At 43.9% G+C, this 17136-nt stretch overlaps 1 protein-coding gene across 3 annotated transcripts in view; it reads left to right on the top strand.

The window, feature by feature from the left end:
• Positions 1–1968: 1968 nt before the first annotated feature.
• Positions 1969–17136, top strand: part of Eif4b (eukaryotic translation initiation factor 4B) — a 26178-nt gene continuing 11010 nt past the window's right edge. The window contains exons 1-6 of one of the 3 annotated variants that reach the window (XM_050130625.1): positions 1969–2120; positions 10101–10238; positions 12409–12617; positions 12852–12968; positions 14615–14669; positions 15327–15461. In XM_050130625.1, the coding sequence (XP_049986582.1) occupies positions 2108–2120; positions 10101–10238; positions 12409–12617; positions 12852–12968; positions 14615–14669; positions 15327–15461 (667 nt within the window). In that variant the 5' untranslated portion in view covers positions 1969–2107. Of the gene's footprint in view, positions 2121–9058; positions 9087–10100; positions 10239–12408; positions 12618–12851; positions 12969–14614; positions 14670–15326; positions 15462–17136 lie in introns of those variants that run through there. The other 2 variants (XM_050130628.1, XM_050130626.1) reach the window with 2 other exon arrangements.

Raw genomic sequence — 17136 nt, forward strand, 5'->3', positions numbered from 1 at the left:
GGGGAGAGGCAGAGAGGGAGCAGAGAAAAATGTAGAGCTCAATAAATATCAATAAAAAATCAATTAAAAAAAACAGGGAGGAGAGGAAGGGAAAGAGGGCGGGGAGTAAAGAGAAGGAAGAGAAAATGTGAACAATTGCATCAAATTTATTATAAGAACCTCAAATGCTAAATTAAGCAAATTACCTTACATTCATTTGCTTGTTTACACGTGGCACTTCAAATTTTTAATTTACACATATGTGTGTGAGCCTGAGTGAGCTTTTGTGTACTAGCAAGAAGAAGCCATCAGAGGCCAGAAGAGGGTGTGGGACCCCCTGGAACTGGGATTATAGATGGATGTGCACTGCCAGGCGGGTGCTGGCAACTGAACCTGGGTCATCGACAAGAAAAGTGAGACTTGTTAACCACTGACTCCTCTCCAGCCTCCTGTTTAAATTTTTAAAAATCTTTCCAAGGTGGTAGACATTGCATAACATTTTTTAAAGAAAAAATTCTTTTTTTTAAAAGAAAAACAAAGTCAAAAGAAGGGTTTATGTGTGCTTACTGCTCTTGCAGAAGACTTAGGTTCAGTTTCCAACTTCCAGGTGACAGTTTAAGACAGTCTGTAAGTCCAGTTGGGGATCTGGTGCCCTCTTCTGACATCCATGGGCACCAGGCCAAGTAAAACACACACACACACACACACACACACAATCTTTTTTTAAATAAAGAGCTAGATGTAGCATTTCATACACCTTAATCCCAATACTTAGAAGGCCATCTTCATCAAGAGCACCAGGGCTCTTCAACTCCTTGACATCGCTCCAGCCCTAGTTTTCTTTAGGAAGAAGAGACATAACAAAGAGGCAACTCTGCTGCTTGCTGCTTGTGTGCTTGAGTGATTTTCTCTGTGTAACCCTGGCTGTCGTGGAACTAGCTCTTGTAGACCAGGCTGGCCTCGAACTCACTCACAAAGATCGGCCTGCCTCTGCCTCCCGAGTGCTGGGATTAAAGGTGTGCGCCAACACCGCTCAGCCACCTTTTCTAAAAAAACAAAGAAAAGATGTGTGTAAAAAGACCCTTATTTATGCTTGAGCAGCAAGCCCTCTTACTCGCTAAGCCAGCACCCCATCCATGTTTATTAATAGCATGGAAGGACTCACTCCGTCAACCAAACTGGCCTGGAATCCGTTATGTAGTTCAGAAAGGCCTGAAGCTTTCAGCAATCATCCTGCCTTAGCCTCAAGAGGCATGCACCACCGGGTTCACTCCAAACGTCACTTCCCTTAGCAGAAAATCTAGAGTTGCATCCAACCACCTTTTACTCTTATCTTACTTACCTCTAGTGTTTATATCATCTGTAATATTTTACTTGCCTGTAGGGTTTATCATTTGTAATATTTTATTCAGAGTAGTTTTGTTCTGTTATATCCACAAATCTGTTAAACAGTGTATGACACATGGTTGGTGTTGAACAGTTTTACTTAGTGAAATATAATAAAAATGGAGCATTGGCTGGAAGAAATGTGGCTAGTACTCGGCACTGGACCTTGTCAGTAAATTGAAAGATTAAATGAGACTAAAGTCCATGTTCAAATGTTTCCTTCCTTTCCCGTCTAAGCATGTTTAATTGAACTACTTTACAGAACGTTGGATTTTCTTTGCCTTTACAAAAAGTGACTTCAAAAGAAACTCAGAATCTTCCCTTTGAAAAAAAATCAATTGTGGCACACCTATTCTAGATTCCAATCCCACTCGGTTCCAAGGAATCAGCAGAGGGGCCCCGCCCTTCGCGCCGACACAACACCCAGAAGTCTGTGCGTCGGAAGACCCCGCCCCGGGGCGCAAACCCGACCCGACGGCCGCGCCGGGCCCAACGTAAAGCGTGGGATTTCGCGACAGTTCAGACTCCACCCCTCCGGCCACATGTCGCGCAGGTCTTCCGGTCGGACGCCGCGCCACCTCCTCGCGCTGCTTTACGAACCTAGCGCGGCGGCGCCCCGCCTTCTGCCTCCGTCCTCAGTTCCCCGCCCCCTCCTGGTTTCGCGTCTCCAAGCCCGTCGCACCCGCTATAATCACGTGATTGCCTCATCCGGGTCCTTTGCGTTCTCTCTCCCTCTCCCAACATGGCGGCCTCAGGTGAGTGAGCGGCCGAGCGTGGCCAAGGACCAGGCTCCAAAACCGCCTCCTGGCTTGATCCACTCCTTGCTGGAGTTGGGGGACAGGAGGCACCGGCTCCTTTCGGGCCCGAGCGCTGTAGCAGGCTGGCGGCATAGCCGCCGTAGGTTACTGCCTCGGGATGTTTAGGGGGAGGGGAAGGCTTTCCCTCCCCCCACCTCACACCCTTTTCGCCCCGTTGCGCGAGGTTGGAGTAGGCAGTAATGGTGGGCTTTGGCTTCCATTGGAGGAGGAAGCGCAGAGAGATGTGTGGCCGGCGCGAGGCCCTCAGACGTGGAGCGCTGCGCCCGCGCCAAGGCGCGGAGGAAGGAAGGAGGCGGTTGGCGCGCGGACCGGAGCACATGAGACCGGGTCTCCAAGGCGCGAGGCCGTTGCGGACCCTAGTGGGGGCGGGAGGGGGAGCAGTTAGAACGCCAGCGCGAGTCAGTGGAGGGGCGGAGGGAGGCCGCGCTGCGCGTGCGCGGCCTGGGAGCCCAGGCGAGGTGAAGAAGGCGCGCCTCGGAAGCGTGCACTCGAGTCCAGATGGGAAGCTTTGCATCTAGGTTTGCTCGTTTATGACCTTGTACTTTGTGCTTTAGTCGGGTCTGGAGTGTGACCCGGCCTCTGTACTGCAAGAGAACGCACGTTAGGCTTGCAGATGGTGCTGCTGTGCTTGAGGGTAGGGAACCTAGTGTGCGCCCACGTGTTAGGGAGGAGCTCTAGGATGGACACCCAGCTCCTATGCGATTTTCTTCCCAGCTGTAACTCAACAGTTTTTACTGAATGCCGACTATATGCCAGACGGGTGGGGAACAAGGTCAGGTCGTTGTGTTACACAACTTGCATTTTGATTTGTTTGGTAGTTTTAGTGTCAAGATTCAACTTTTGTCATTTACCTGGATAATTGGGAAACTTCCAGAAGGTGCTATTAAAATAATAGCTAGAGGTTCTGTGGTTTTCTTTTTTAGAATGGGGTGTGTATATCACTGCATTGCAAGTGTTGTTTTTTTGGTAGGGTGTTTTGTGTTTGCGATAGCCCTGTAAGAGTGCCAGTGTGACTTTAAACACCTAGCTTTGGTTCTGAGTTTGGGGAATAGCTTATTTTCTCTAACATGATCCTCTAGTCTGTAAAAAAAAAATACTTTTTGGATTGCTGCTTCTATTTATTCTGTGACGGGGTCACAGAGATCCACTGCCCCCGGGGTGTTGGGAGTAAAGGCAACACTCAAAACTCCATACCTTTTTTTTTTTTTCCTGGACTGAGGTTTCTCTTGGTATCCTTGACTATCCTTACCCACCTCATAGACTAGGCTAGCCTCCAACTCAGGTCCTCCTGCCTCTGTCTTCCAAATGCTGGAATTAAACCTGTTCGACCCCATACCCGGAAACACTCAGTTTCTTTATTAGAAAACACATCTTTTATATTTTTACAAGCGATCTAGGGTTATGATTGTCTTTGGGAAGAGGTCGCCAAATTTAGATGCATTTGGGCATAAGAATTTTATTTCCCCCACTAATATTGTAGAACATTGAACCTTTGGACGTGGTAAGCAAGCACTTCCCCTGCCCCCTCCCCCCCTGTTAAATTTTGGTTTTGGAGATAAGGTTTCACTGTATAGTCCTGGTTGTCCTGGCTTCGTACAGCAGGGTGAGCTTAAACTCACAGCCGCCTGCCTCTGCCTGAGTGCTGGGGTTAAAGGCGTGCACCACCACCCCTTTAGGCTACAGCCCCATCCCTGAACATAACAGCTTTTGTTAGTATAGCACTTAACAGAAAAAGCCTGTGAGATGTAAAGAGAGAATTGGTGGTTTCTCACAGCTGAAGAAAATGCGCTCTTGGTAACAGCAGGGCCAAATCTGGAGACTCCAGGTTCTTGTGCTCATTAAGATGGGAAGTAGTAAATAGTCACGCCAAGTGCGAGTTGATGTTGAGAAACATCTAAAACTTGGAAAACTGTTTTAGTTGGTGAAAAATCTCAGTGGCCTCGATTTGCTCCCTTATCACTTTAGTATCTTAACTGAGAGACTGGGTGGTTTTCCCTTTTATGAAGTCCTAGTGGTGGATGGCATCATAGCTGGACTGAGTTTAGTTCCCAGAATCCACATGGTGGTTGTGAGAGCAGATCCTCCAAGTTGTCCTCTGACTTGTGTGCTATCAAACAACAGTCAAAAAATAAAGAGACATCCAGTGAGCTCTGTCTTTGGTTTCACTCTTGTGCAACTCACACTCTTTTTAAAAGTTGGCTTAGTAATGTCTCCGCCCCTTCTTCGCCCACATTTGTTACCCTCCCAGAAGGCTCCCTCTTTAGATTCAGCTCAGGCAATATAGCTCGATTTGTTGTCTCAGCACTAGTTTACCTCTTGCTTGGCCTTTGGAGTTGACCACATTTCTCAGGTTACACCGGCTTTTAGTAGCTAGTGTACCCAAAGTTGGAAATGGGTCTGGGTTCTCTGTGAAAATACCAGATACAACTTAATCACTATTTAGTAAGACCAAAATTTTCTGAGGCAATACCAGTTCCCGTGTGACCCCTTCAGCATCTTAGTGTCTGAACTGACAAATGAGGATCCAAGTTAGATAATGTCTTTAAGAATACTACAAGGTTTTAGCACAATATGGTGGCTTACCTCTGTCATCCAGCACTCAGGAAGTTGAAACTGCCATGAGTTCCAGACTAGAATGAATGCAGTAAGATCCTGCCTCGAGTTTCTGTTGTGGCTATTTGAGTTAATAAAGTGATCTACTCTTTGCCTAGTCTGAGCGTTTTCATTTATAAATGTACAGTTTATTTGCAGACCATTTGGCAATAGGACTCAGAATGTTTTGATATTATGATTTGATAATTGGTTACACTAAAGTTATAGGTAGTGTGTGAACGGCATTTCTTTGGGTTTGTAGTGAGAGGATCCTGTTAATGGTTGTTTTCACAAAGTGCTGATCAAAGGCTGTAGTTTCATGTATACAATTACCTTTTTTATATCCCATTCTGTAAAAGGATACTTAGATTTAGATGACCAAGACTAAAACTGTATGGAGTCAAATTCTACAAAGTATTGTCAATAGAAGGAAAAGTGTTTCAGTTGAAAAAATGTGTGTGTATGTGTATAATCTTGAGATGTAGATCACAGGGGAACTGTTTGTGTTTTAAGGCTTGCCTTTAAATCTAGCACTTGACAGGCAGATTTTCATGAGTTTCAGGCCAGCCAAGGACTACGTAGTGAGTCTCTGTCTCTCCTACCCCACCCCAGAGACAAAAGATGCAGAAGTACGGTTGCCATAAGCAAATAAGCTAGTTGCTTACACTTGGGGGGGGGGGTCAGCTATGAGACTCCTTCTGTTGCTCATACTGCCTGATCCTCCCTAAGTTTTGATTTACTTTTTACACACACACAGCCAAGTGGAGTCTCTCTGGCCCAGGCTGGCCTTCAGCCTTCCCTGCCTGCTCCTCTCCTGGGCCTTGTATTTATTGAGGTGAAAATGTCACTTGAGCAGTGTTTCTCAGACTACAGATGGAGCTCAGTGGTTCGTGCTTATCTGACATGCATGAAGCCATGTGCTTGACTTCCTAGCACAATCCAGAAAACCAATAGAAAGTTCGAACTACTCAATAGCAAATGCTATTATCTCAGTGCTCAGGAGTCAGAGGCAGCCAGAGCTACACAGTGAGATACTGCTTCAAAAGGGTAGGGAGGGTGTTAAGGGGAGAGGAAAAGTTGGGAAAGATCCTGATTTAAGAATTAAGCTGAACCCCCCCCCCATTTCAAGATTGAGTGGTTTTTGTTTATTTTGGGTTGGTTTGGTGTTTGTTTAAGACAGGAATCTCTGTGTAAAACTTGAGGTCCTGGAACTCTCCAAGCTGACCTTGAGATCTGATTGCCTCTGCCTCCAGAGTGCTAGGATTAAGTCAAGATTTATTTTGTGTGTATGGGTGTTTTTCTGTGTTGATCTGCCATGTACCTGCAGTTCCTAGAGACGCCAGGAGGCATCAATTGCCTTGGAACTGAGTTAGAGGGTGTTAGCTTCTTTCTGGGTGCTGGGAATAAAACCAGGGTTCCCCAGAAGGGCAGCCAAGGACTCTTAGCCTCTGAGCTATTTATTTAGCTCCTTAAGTTTATTCTTCTGTTGTATCTTTTTGTGACAATCTTGCTGGACCACAGCAGGCACTATAAATCAGCAGTAGAGTGCTTACTTACCTAGTACAGGTAAAGCCCTAGATTCAATTCACGGTACTGCATAATAAAGCAAGATGCAGCAGGGTGTGGTGCACACCTATCTTACACCCGGAAAACCAGGAGAATCTTAAATTCCAGGTTGGCGGGAACCACTAGCTTCCTCCCCCAATATATGGTCTCTAATATAGTCTTATATGCTTTAAAACTAATTTGGGAGGTGATTTAAGTTTAACTTAACAGATAGGTAAAAAGAGCTTTAGTTGTATAATCTGGTTGGATTGGGCTTAGTTTTAGTAATTGAAACAAGTTGATTTAAGCCAGATCATTTCAGAGGGTAGATTAATTCCAAATTATGCTGTATTTTGGTATAAGATAATGTATACAAAACAGTGGGAAAGGAGGGAGATACCTTAATTACTATTCTGTTGAACTTGATAGTCTTGGCTTGACCACCACTGTTTTCTCTGAGTCACTGAAATAGGATAATGAACAGATAGCTAATAATATTAGTAGCCAAATTAGGCTCTGTCAAGAATCATTCTAACTCCAGGTACTTTCTTTTTAATTAAAAAGTATAAAACCAGGACTAAAATACTGCGGCTTAGAGAGATGGCGGGGCTAAGAGTACTTAATACCTTGCAGGGGACCCGAGGCGCTCTACTAGCTTCAGCAGGCATCGGGCATGCTTATGGAGCAGTAAAGTCGGACAAAATAAATATCTGTAATACATGAAGTAAATTAAAGTTCTTGTATCACATTCAGGTGATCTTATTGTTTGTTAGCTCTGGCCTAGCATGCACAAAGCCCCTGTGTTCGGTCCTCAGCACTATATCAGCCTGGTGTTGTGTTGCATGCCTTTGATCACAACACTAAGGGAAGAGGAGGTTGGGGCAAGAAAACTAGAGGTTTAGGTTCATCCTTGGCTACCTGGTACAGTTAGTGACCAACCAGGACTGCATGAATCTTCTTGTCTCATTGAATGGGTGGCAAACTTAAAGGTGTCTTCATGTGAATTGGAGGGAGCAGTGTGAGTGCTTTAGAACCTTCTGCTTAACTCTTTTCAAACAGAAAAGTTCCCAACTGTAGCTTAATTCAGTGGCCAGAGCTTGACACTCTGTCCTTAGAATTTGAGTTTTGGTACAGTCAATACTAATTCAGAGGAACAGAAGGAACTGAAAGAATCATGTGGTACGGCTGATAAACTGTCAGTTTTAGGGTCACATTAGTGCTTTAAACTGCTGATTTATAGCCATCTTCTCTGTTTTTGTGGCATGTTCATTTGGTTTGAGCATTCAACCCATAATACTTGAGGTTGTTGTTAACTATGTCCATAATGCTGTCTGGCTTTCATAGCTAGCAGGACACCTTTATTTTTTGACTGTTGAATTTGAGAAAGCAGCTTTCTATTAAGTATTGGTGTTTCAAGTTAGATTATTCCTCTTGAGTTGAAAATTGGAAGGTGGAGGAAGAATTCATGGTTGCTAAAAACCATGAAGCCCCTAGGCATGGTGGCACCTCCCTTTGTTCCCGCACTTGGGAGATGTAGGTAGAGCTCTATATAGGGAGCTCTAGAGGCTGCATAGTGAGAGCCTGTTTCAACAACGTTGATACAGCAAAGTTGCTTAACTTTCGGAGAGGGGGAACAGTCACTTTTTACCAAGGCTGGCCTCAAACTTGTAATCATCCTGCGTCAGCCTCCATGCTAAGATTACAGGCCAGTGCCAACCCAGCCATGTGGTGTTTTGTTGTTGATTTGGTTTGGCATGGTGGTGACTTTGCTAGTTTCTTGGTCCTTTTCTGAGTTAACTGTTGTATCACGGTTTAAGTTTTTGTTTTTGGATTTCCAGGACAGGGTCTCTGTGTGGCTTTGGAGCCTGATCTGGAACTTGCTCTTGTAGACCAGGCTGGCTTCGAACTCATGGAGATTCGCCTGCCTCTGCCTCCCAAGTGCCCAGCTGCTTCTTAGGTTCTTAAGGGTACAGAGAGTTGGGGTATTATAAGTCTCTTAACTAATCAAATGCTTTCAAATACCACTGAGGAAGCAGAAAATTTACCATGGCTATACTAACCTGCCATAGAAGATGTGACCCCGTATTTGGTGGTGTGGGAAGAGCCCTGCGTGTGCTAGGAAAACACCCGAGATTTACTGCCCTTCTCTCTAGATAGATTTTATGTGTTTTCCTTCATAGTTTATTTAGCAGGTAAACAATATACACAAAGTGCCATATGTAGTATGTTATATATGGGGTGGGAGCTTTGTCTTTTATCTGTGTATTTAAGGAGCCGAGAATGTACTAGCATGTTTGTTCAATGTTTAGATTTGTTTTGTCTATATAACTATTTTGCTTGCATGTTTGTGTGTTTCTGAGGAATGTAGAAGGTGCTAGACTCCCTGGAGTTATGGGTGGTTATGGTAACTATGGGTGCTAGGAACTAAATTGAGGTCTTCTGGAAGGGCAGCAAATACTTTCAGTGACTGAACCATCTCTCCAGTCTGTTTTGTTTTTTTTAGAAAGTACTTTATTGCAGGCATGGTGAGGCAGGAGCAGGTGATGGATCTCTGAACTCATGGTTATCATGGTTTGCGTAGCAAGTTTATTTAAGTAGTTTCTAAATTAAAATTACTAAAAATTTCCCCAGTTTTTTGCAGGGCGGGTGGTTTTGTTTTTTGTTTTTAAACAAAGTTTCTCTGTCAACCAGGTTGGCCTCAAACTCAGATCCTTTTGTTGGTTCTGCCACCATTGCCCAGCTAAAAATTTGAAATGGGGCTCAGTAGTAAGTAAGCCTTTGCCTTTCTTGTAAGTGAGGCCCTGGGCAAGTGGAAAACACACCGTAGAAAACAACCTTATTTCCTGGGGGTATTATTTTTTCAACTTACTCTTTCTCTTTCTGTACCTAAATATATGTATATACATAAGCATTTTCTCTCTCTTTGTTATATTAGTTTTGTGGGACAGAGTCTCATATATTCCAGGCTAGCTTCAGACTTACCATGTATCTGAAGATAGCTTTTAACTTCTTGATCTTCCTGCCTCTACCAGCTGAGTCTAGCATTTCAAGTGTATCCTGCCACATCCAGTTTATATAGTGCTAAGGACTGAAGCCAGGACTTCATGCTACATTTACCTTTCCCTTCACCTTTGCTGTCTTGCGCACTGTCCTCCTCTTCAGCCTCCCACATAGCTATTACACTTAACTTCCTTGACGGTTTTAGTTATGGTTTATTATAGCTGTGGAGAGACAGCATGACCTTGGCAAGCTCTTGTAAAGAAAGCATTTAATTGAGGGTGGCTTGCTTACTTAAAAGTTTCAGAGGCTCAGCCTGTTAGGATCATGACAGGCAGCATGGCGGTATGCAGGCAAATGTGCTAGAACTGGGACTGCTACATCTTGGTGGCATGACTACCAATCACACCTGAGTGAAGCTTGAGAAAAGCTTGCCCGTCACAGTGAGACACTTCAACAAGGCCAAACTTCCTAATAGTGCTACTCCCTTTGGGGTTCATTTCTTCCAAACCATCACTATTATGTTGTACTTGGTCTACATTAATATCTGCATAATATTCTTTGTGAATATCATAATTCAGTCATCTGGCCGTCTTTGTTGATTTCTTTAGAATGTCTTTAATGGTTCAGGATAAAAGTCTAAATACTTGTGGTACACTTGGGAGGCAGGCTAAGTTGGAGCAAGTTCCAAGACAGCCAAAGCTACATAGAAAAATTCTGTCTTGGGGGTGGGGGGATCTAAATATTTGAGTGTCACTGAATATAATCTGTCTTTCTTTTCAGCAAAAAAGAAGAATAAGAAGGGGAAGACCATCTCCCTAACAGACTTTCTAGCTGAGGATGGGGGTACTGGTGGAGGAAGCACCTATGTCCCCAAACCAGTCAGCTGGGCTGATGAAACAGACGACCTGGAAGGCGATGGTAATGTGCCTTTGTCAATTGTCCTTAGAACCATCATGCTTAAATTTTCACTGTTTCGCAATCATTTCATAATTTGCCTCACTTATGATTGGAAAGGTTCTTTCTTTGTAGAGCCTGAAATTGTTTGTTTTGGGGTGTCACATTTACTCTCTGGTTTGGCTCTCAAACTGAAGTGAACTTCCAGAACAGCTACTGGCTGCTGCACTAAAACTCTGTAGCTGCCCAGGTGGTTGTAGTATATATCTTTAATCCCAGCACTTAGGAGACAGAAAGGACAGCCAGGGCTACACAGAGAAAACCTGGAGCAAAAAAAAAAAAAAAGAAAAAAAAGGTAGCTAGGTGTGGTGGTGCACAGCTTTAATCCCAGGGCTTGTCTGTTACTGCCTGCTCTGACAAAGCTGTTCTGTATTTCTTCCCCTCAGTCTGTTTCCACTTCAGCTTGGTGCCAGCAGCTCCTGAGTACACAATTTAACAGATTATATCACAGCATAATTTAAGAGGAGAAAATCTTAAATCTAAAAGGAACCTGAAGCTAGTTTGGTGTTTGTGGTGTTTTAATTGATTGATTGGTGTGGGGAGTTCTTTTCATCTCACTATTCAGCCTTGACTGACCTAAAATCCATAGAGATCCATCTGCCTCTGGAGTGTTGGGATTAAAGGCTTGCACTGCCATGCCTGGCTTTGTTTTGTTGGGGTATGTGTATTTCTCTTGTTATATATGTTTAGACAAGGTCTCTATGTAGCCCTGTCTGGCCTGGAACTTGCTATATAGACAAGACTAACCTCAAGCTTTCAGAGATCTGCTCCCCGGGTACTGAAAGGGGTTGTTTGTTTGTTTTGTTTTTTATAGTGTTTTGTCTGTGTGAGGGTGTTGGATCCTGGAGTTACAAATAGTTAATGAGCTGCCGTGTGGGTGCTGGGAATTGAACCTGGGTCCCCTGGAAGAGCAGTCAGTGCTCTTAACCAGTGAGCCATCTCTCCAGCCCACCCTCCCTGTACTAGAATTACAGGTATGCACCACCACCTCAGGACTTTTTTATAATAGGACATCATCAGTTTAACTTCCTTTCTTTGTTTCTTCCTTTTCTCTTAAAACTACTACAAACTGATTACTTTGTGTGACCCATGTTTAAAATAAATATAGGAAATTTCATACAATTTATACCTTCTCTAAATGTTGGAACTAAATACAAATTCAGGGACCAGGACTAGGATAGTTGGTATTGTTTGTTTGGGTTTGAGGGGATGATAAACCCTAAAGAAAGCCTGGTGAGGTGGTACATACCTGTAATCCCTACAGTGGGAGGGTGGAGACAGGGGGACCTCAAGTCTAGGCTACACAACACTGTGTTTCCAAAAAACAAAGGGGGAGGGGGAGGGCAGAAAATACAGGGTCCAGCCCAATAGTAGGAATGGAAGAACTATCAGCCAGTCATCTTGGTGTACATAAAAACAGACATAAGGACCGGGCAGTGGTGGCTGCGCATGCCTTTAATCCCAGGGAGGCAGAGGCAGGCGGATCTCTGTGAGTTTGAGGCCAGCCTGGTCTACAAGAGGTACCTCTAGGATAGGCTCCAAAGCTACAGAGAAACCCTGTCTCAAAAACAAACAAAAAAAGACATAAGTGGTCGTTACTTTGTACCTGTTGGATCCCCCAGAACTGGGCTTACAGATGGTTGTAGACCGCCATATATGGGTGTTGGGAATTAAACCTGAGACATGCGAGAACAATTGCTCTTCACTGCTGAGCCATCTCTCCAGCCCCACTCTGTTCACTCTTGATGTAACACCTTAGAAGCATTTTCTTTGACTTTTTATGTTGCTGAAGCATACCCTTTTTTTTTGTCTTTTGCATTAATGGCTTGGGCTGGTGTAAGCATGAATTTTAGGTTCTGTGACACTAGTTTTAAGGGAGTATTCCTCTTAATTTTTGTTTTAATCTTGTATGGGTGGTGTTTGTTGAGACAAGATCTCTTTATATAGCCGACTGGAATGCCAGGCTGGTCGGAGCTAGTCTCTGCCCCTCTGCCTGCCTGGGTCAGGGTTGTTGGAGACTGTCTCCTTCAGGAACCCAGGCGGCCTTGAACTCTTGTCAGTCCTACTGTTCAGCCTCCCAGGTGCTCTACCATGCCCAGCTTCCTAATTCCTTTTGTCTGTTCTTCTATCCTAGTGTCAACAACTTGGCATAGTAACGATGACGATGTGTATAGGGCACCTCCAATTGACCGTTCCATCCTTCCCACTGCTCCACGGGCTGCTCGGGAACCCAATATCGACCGGAGCCGTCTTCCCAAATCACCACCCTACACTGCTTTCCTAGGAAACCTGCCCTATGATGTGACAGAAGACTCCATTAAGGAGTTCTTTAGAGGACTAAATGTGAGTGTCTTAACAATGTTAGACTCTGAGATGGCGAGGATAGTAAGCTAATTAATTGTTTTAGGGATTAAGTTAATATGATTTGAAAGATATAATAGTTTGTCTTCTATCCTTTTATACCAGTTTTTCCCGCGACTTTCAGGTTCTTCTTGTATGTCCTTCAAAGAAATTAGTTACAGATGTACTATGGTTGGTTGTTGTTTTCCCCTCTTACTTATTCCTTTATCCTCTCAGATCAGTGCTGTACGCTTACCACGTGAACCCAGCAATCCAGACAGGTTAAAAGGCTTTGGCTATGCTGAATTTGAGGACCTGGATTCCCTGCTCAGTGCTCTGAGTCTCAATGAAGAGGTAAAGAAACAGTAAAACAGTAAGGGCGGGGGTGCAGGGTGTGTGCTTTGCTTATCAACCAAACCGAGTGACTTCATGTTAATTGGACAACAGAAATTTCCGTTAATTAGGGGGAGACTTGATGGAATTTTAGGGAAGAAAGGGTCATGTACCAGGTTCTTTTGTTTTGAGACAGGGTTTCTCTGTAGCTTTGGGACCTGTCGTGCAGGGAACTAGCTCTTGTAGACGATCAATCTGGCCTCGAACTCACAGAGATCCACCTGCCTCTGCCTCCCGAGTGCTGGGATTAAAGGCGTGCGCTGCCACCCAGCTGTGTACCAGGTTTCTAATAAACCTATGCATTACTTTGTCTCAGCTCTAGAGTTTTATTTTGTCAAGCCAAAATGCCTTAATAAACACAGATAGAAAAGTCAGTTTAATAGGAGTTTTGTTTTTCAAGGCAGAGCCTCTCTGTGTAACTGTTGTAGCTGTCCTGGAAGTGCTAGGATTAAAGGCGTGTGTCACCAACACTCAGTGGGGTTTTTGTTTTTCAGGTTTTGGGGTGTTTAACCCCAGAAACCCCTAATTACTTGAGAACCCATTTCCTATGCCACATTCCATAGTCTGACCTACCATTTGGTAGGGTTGTAATAAACAGCTCTTAGAAATACTTTCCTGGATAGTGATTGGACGCCGTGGTCTGTATCAGATAGTGGGAAAAGTTTCTCGGGACAGCCAGACACACTGCTTCATACCTGTTAATCTCACCTTTGACCAGTATTAAAGGGTGATTTAGAAAGGGAAGTCAGGGTATGGGAAAATAAAATTGAGTGAAAGAAAATAAGGTTGTAGACAGTGGTCTTGGCTGTTTGGCTGCTGTGTGGGTGAAATTCCTTCGGTACTAATCATGCTAGATTAGTTGTATCTTTTTGTTTGGTGGGTGGGTGTTTGTTTGTTTGTTTGTTTCCTGAGACAAGGTCTCTCTGTAACCACTCTGGCCACTCTTGTCTGTCCTCGAACTGACTCTGTAGACCAGGCTGGCCTCAAACTCACAGATCTGCCTCTGCCTCCCAAGTGCTGGGATTAAAAGTGTGTGTCACCACCCGCCTTCCAATTGGCTGCATTTTAGTTGTCTTTCTCTCACAACTCCCCTCCCCCCCAAGAAAAAAACTGGGTGTTTCTTTTTTTTTTTAAATATTTATTTATTATGTGTACAATATTCTTTCTGTGTGTATGCCTGCAGGCCGGAAGAGGGCACCAGACCTCATTACAGATGGTTGTGAGCCACCATGTGGTTTGCTGGGAATTGAACTCAGGACCTTTGGAAGAGCAAGCAATGCTCTTAACCTCTGAGCCAGTTCTCCAGCCCTGGGTGTCTCTTTCTATACACTATAGGCTGGGACCTAGAGTAGCTCCTGCCTCTGCCTCCTGCGGGCTGTAATTGTAAGCAGTTAGCTGATTGAGAGCTGCTTTCAGTGCCCAACAAACTGCTAGAGTGAACTCCATTGTATGGGTCAGGCTTGAGAAGCAGAGAGATGATGGGCTTTGTAGTCATTTAAAGCCAACTCTGTTCTTTTGAATTTATTTCAGTTTTCGGGGGTTTTTTTTTGTTTGTTTGTTTGTTTTTTAAGTCAACAGGGTCATTTAACAGGGTCCTGTGTTCTCAGTCTCTAGGTAACCGGAGAATTCGAGTGGATGTTGCTGATCAAGCACAGGATAAAGGTGAGGAAACTGGTAGAATATTCCGGGTTTACCAGGTAGCCCAGGGAAGTAGTGAGTCCTATAGTAACGGTTCTCACCCAGTTTTGCTCCTTGGGGACTTTAGGCAGTGTTAAAGGAGATTTGCCACGATGAAGGAACTATTATTACTGATGATCTAATTTATGTATCTCTACTTCAAAGAATTCCCAACTCAAACTGTTACTAGGTTTAGATTTCAAAGCTCTGAGAGTGGAGAGATGGCTCAGGGGTTAAGAGCTCTGGTTGTTCTTCCAGATGACCCGGGTTTGATTTCCAGCACCCCCATGGCAGCTCACACCTGCCTATAAGTCCAGTTCCAGGGCTTCTGACCCCCTTACACAGACATACACGCAGGCAAAATACCAATGAACATAAAAAAAATATAAATTATATATTTTAAAAAGATCTCAAAGCACTAGCCTAATTGGACCTTAAATTAAATAATTAGATTTGCTATATAACAGCTTAAGCTATACTGTGAAATAGAGTAAATATTACATTAATGAAAACATTTGAAGAAAGAATCCATCAGTTACTTAGGGCAACTGCAAGACTTGGGCCAGCACAGTAGAGAGTAGAAGTCAGTGAGATGTGGTATGAGGCTACGTGAGAAGTTAGCTAACTTGTTTTTCTCTGCAGACCGGGATGATCGCTCTTTTGGTCGAGACAGAAATCGGGATTCTGACAAAACAGACACGGACTGGAGGGCCCGTCCTGCCGCAGACAGCTTTGATGACTACCCACCTAGAAGGGGCGACGATAGCTTTGGAGACAGTAAGTTCAGTTTGCAGAGTCATTCCTTCCTTGTTCTTGGTTCTATTGCTAATAGAACATGATAGAAGTTGGGGTATGACTTGGAGACAGAGTTTCTTTTGTTTCTGGTTATTTGTAAGGGTTTTTTGTTTGTTTTTTGATAATACGGTGTTGACAAATTCGGGAAATGAATTTGTTAAGCTTAAACCTTAGCAGAGATTTAAGATTTGGACATGGCTGTTTGTAAAGAAGCGTAACTGGGGCAAGAGTGGTGACATGATGTGTTCAGTGCCAAAGAAATCACCATACACAGAGGAGAGCAGAGCCCAAGCTGGATGCTTAGTGTCCCTGTTAAAGTCAGAGGTGACAATAGGCAGAAGCTGCTTTCTAGCCTCATAATGGGTGTTACAGGTTAGTGAGGGACCCTGTCTCCAAAACCAGGACAAGCAATGTCTGAGGCACAAGCCCAAGGTTGACCACTGACTTACTCACAAACAAAATCTACAAAACAAGCTAGATGCTTATTTAAATTTCATCAGCAAATTTCTCTGAAAAACAGCAAAGATTGCTTAGTAACTGTCATCATTAGTTTTTGTATAGTGTTCTGTCTGCATGTATTCCTGCAGCCAGAAGAGGGCACCAGATCTCATGCTGGTACTGGGAATTGGACCTTTGGAAGAGCAGGCAGTGCTCTTAACCACTGAGCCCTCTCCAGCCCTCATGGTTAATTTCTAAGGATGACTTTCAGAGAACCTTATGGTGACTGTAGTTAGTGCTGAAGGCACTGTACAAAGTCTCTTGTCTACACCAGACATTGACAGTGGAAAGGAGATTTGGGAGTGTGGTGTGAGAGGGCAGATGAAATGGGACCCCATATTTGCTACCTAAGTCCAGCAGGGGAATTGCTTTATGGGTAAAGTGATTCACCTTTCTTAAAAGGGTCAGTACTTAACAAAGATTTGAAAATGATAGACTTTGTCATAGTATATCATAACATGACTATAATAAGAATAAAATTTAGAACTCAGGGAAAAAACATTTGAAAGTAGCCCTGTATTGTGTTCAGTTTTGTTTTTTAAACTGACCTGGGACTACATGGCCTCCTGTGTGCTGAGACTATGACAGTTTAAGATTTTATTGGGGGCTGGAGAGATGGCTCAACTGCTAAGAGCGCTGGCAATTCCTAGCAACCACATTGTGGCTCACAACCATCTATAGTGGGATCTGATGCCCTTTTCTGGCATAAAGGTATACATGCAAATAGAGCACTCAATACATAAATAAATCTTTTTTAAAAGATTTTTGTCAGATATGGTGGCAGGTGGATCTCTGAGTTCAAGGATAGTCTGGTCTACGCTCTACACAGAAAAAAAAAACCTGTTTAAAAAAAGATTTTTTTATTGAGGGAGCTATGCACGCTTTTCAGTAGGGTTTGCACTGAGTCCAGTGTTTGCAGTGTCAGTGGAGTTCTGGACGCTCTAGAGCTGGAGCTAGAAAGCAGTTGTCGCCTGCCTGGTGTGAGTCGTAGCAACCAAACTTGGGTTCTCTGGAAGAGCAGTGAGCACTTGGACAGCAGAGTCACCTCTCCAGCCACCAGAGCACGTTTGGTTTGTTTGCTGGCTTTGTTTGGTTTTCCCTCAGGTCATCTAAATCACCCCACCCATCCAAGAAAAAAAAAAAAAAAAAAAAATTGTAA

The sequence above is a fragment of the Alexandromys fortis genome, unplaced genomic scaffold, assembly GCF_014885135.2.
Source record: "Alexandromys fortis isolate MF-2015 unplaced genomic scaffold, M_Fortis_MF-2015_v1.1 scaffold_348, whole genome shotgun sequence".
In the NCBI taxonomy this organism is placed as follows: Eukaryota; Metazoa; Chordata; class Mammalia; order Rodentia; family Cricetidae; genus Alexandromys; species Alexandromys fortis.